The following is a 2270-nucleotide window of genomic DNA, read 5'->3' as shown; positions in this document are numbered from 1 at the left end:
TCCATTTTCACTCATACTAAATTAGTCACACCTGATTTCTTCTTTGGCTTTGGTCCTTTCCTTGAATCCTTGCCAACCGTGTTTTGTATTTGGACTAAGATTTACCCTTCAGACTAGGCTTCGTGGGGTTTAACAGTGTGTTAACAGCATGCATTCCATATGAAACTGCACTCACAGTTGCATTTTGACCACAGCTATGATCACAGGATGTGAGTGTGGTTTGCTCAGGTTTTGAGTCCATGTCTCTCACACAACTATGAAGTAAAACCTGAATTTTTGACATGCTGGACTGAGTTGTAGGTCAGTACGGGTTTAAGGTTCACATGAGCCATTATTAGGTGCTGGGCTAATGCTTTAGCTAGTGTATGAGACTGTATGGAGGAACAACATCCACAGAGGATTTTTTCATGCCTACAAGTTCTTTTTAATAAATGAATGAATAGATTTTAAATTCGGTGCGTTGGGGATCTATGTGATGTTTGCCCCTCTGTATGATGAGGAGCAAGGACAGCTGTGGATTGAACACCATTTAACCTTTTGACTAAAATGGTCCCGTCCCGACTGACTCTGAGCTGCTAAATGTTTAATGAAATGATCTTTAAGGACAGATGCTGACTCTAAACTGTCGGATTTATATATAGTAATTTTTTAAAGTGTCAAAGCAGTATATCATTGGTGATTCTTTAAGTATTGCCTGTATTTATATGTAAAATAGCTGAAATGTGATTAGTGATTTTGTATTGTATATATTCTAATATGAGGGAATTTATATACTGTCCATATTAAATCTAACTGTTCAAATGAGCATACAGAGTAGTCAGGAGAGCAGGAGACAAACAGTGTAGACCGTGTCAGCTGAATATTCTAACTAAATGAGGTTTCCCTTCATGTTCAGGTGAACCATGTTGCCATGTATGCAATAATAAGCCTGCTGCTTGGTTCAGGTTAATATGAGTTATTTTCTACCTTCCAGTGACTTTGCCAGACCATTTCACAAACACAAGCAATGATTGGCTGGACACAGATTCCAGTCCAAACAAATGATCTGGTTCTTACTGAAGAAAAAGTGTCCATCCCTGTATTAGAAACATATGGTGGTATATATACATACACACACACACACATATGTGCATGTATTTTTTTAATAAATATACATATATAGCACATAGCAGTTGACAGTCTATATACTGTACTGTGCATTTAAACAGAACTTAATGGCACTGTAATCAGTAGTGCATTTCTGCAGTTGCTATGATAGTATGGGATTCATAACATATTTCCTTCAGGGAGTCTGCATTATATCTAAAAAGTGTCACATGCCAGGACCGATATACAGTGAATGTTTCTCAGTACTCTCATAGACAGTCCCTGATAAGTCTGACAGCTGAATATTGTTGTAAACAGGCAGAGATGCTGCAGGAGAAGGCTGTGACGGATAAATGTATGAGCCGGGTCCAGACAGGCATGGAGACTGATCTCCTTCCAGACCAGTCACAACTGGGTCTATCCATAGCTTCAACGGTTCCCAGCTCCAGTGAGCCTGAACAGGTACAGAAGGAGAACCAATAAGCCAAACATACACAGCTGATTCTTATGACTGCAGCTTGCAAACTGTTGAATTATGGAGGGATTATTCTCTACACTATTAGAACCACATTAAATGGAATGACTGCTGACTGTGATGTTTCTTTATACATAAATCCAATCTTGTTTACTCGTGGTTCAGAGGAGAAAGAAATCATTGATTGTACTCTGATGAAGCTTTTTATCAAAGGTGTTATCAAATAGTCAATCAAATAGAACAGATGAGATGGGTTGGTTTGTGCTGAGACTAACAGTGATTTTTTTTTTCCAGAGCATTGAAAACATTAAGGCTGTCCTTCATGAGAGGGAATTATGGAAGAAATTTCATGAGGCCAACACAGAGATGATCATTACTAAAGCAGGCAGGTTAGTGAAGCATCAAGCACACCAAAGATTGTTTGTTTGACATTAGTTATTTTAAGCTTAAACATTTGTCATTTTGATTTGATTTTTAACTTACAGTTTTTCTGAAGTTTCTAATCTACCACTAAATGTAGCACATCCGACCTCTTGATCCATTATTAAATTTCTTTAATAAACACTGGTTAAAGTATCAAGAGCTTCTACCTAAGTAAAAGTAGCAACCACCCTGTAAAAATACTCGAAAGACCCATATTAAAATGAACACAAAATACACAAGTATGAACAATAACACAGTTTAGCTAAAATATAAAAAGTAACAATGC

General features: G+C 37.3%; 1 protein-coding gene across 1 annotated transcript in view; it reads left to right on the top strand.

Moving 5' to 3' along the window:
- Positions 1–1410: 1410 nt before the first annotated feature.
- Positions 1411–2270, top strand: part of tbx4 (T-box transcription factor 4) — a 33596-nt gene continuing 32736 nt past the window's right edge. The window contains exons 1-2 of the mRNA XM_020616824.1: positions 1411–1548; positions 1856–1950. Coding sequence (XP_020472480.1) covers positions 1411–1548; positions 1856–1950 — 233 coding nt within the window. The remainder of the gene's footprint in view (positions 1549–1855; positions 1951–2270) is intronic.

The sequence above is a fragment of the Monopterus albus genome, unplaced genomic scaffold (assembly GCF_001952655.1).
Source record: "Monopterus albus unplaced genomic scaffold, M_albus_1.0 scaffold179.1, whole genome shotgun sequence".
NCBI classification, from domain to species: Eukaryota; Metazoa; Chordata; class Actinopteri; order Synbranchiformes; family Synbranchidae; genus Monopterus; species Monopterus albus.
Note: the sequence above shows the minus strand (reverse complement) of the source record. Positions and strands in the feature narration are given on the sequence as shown.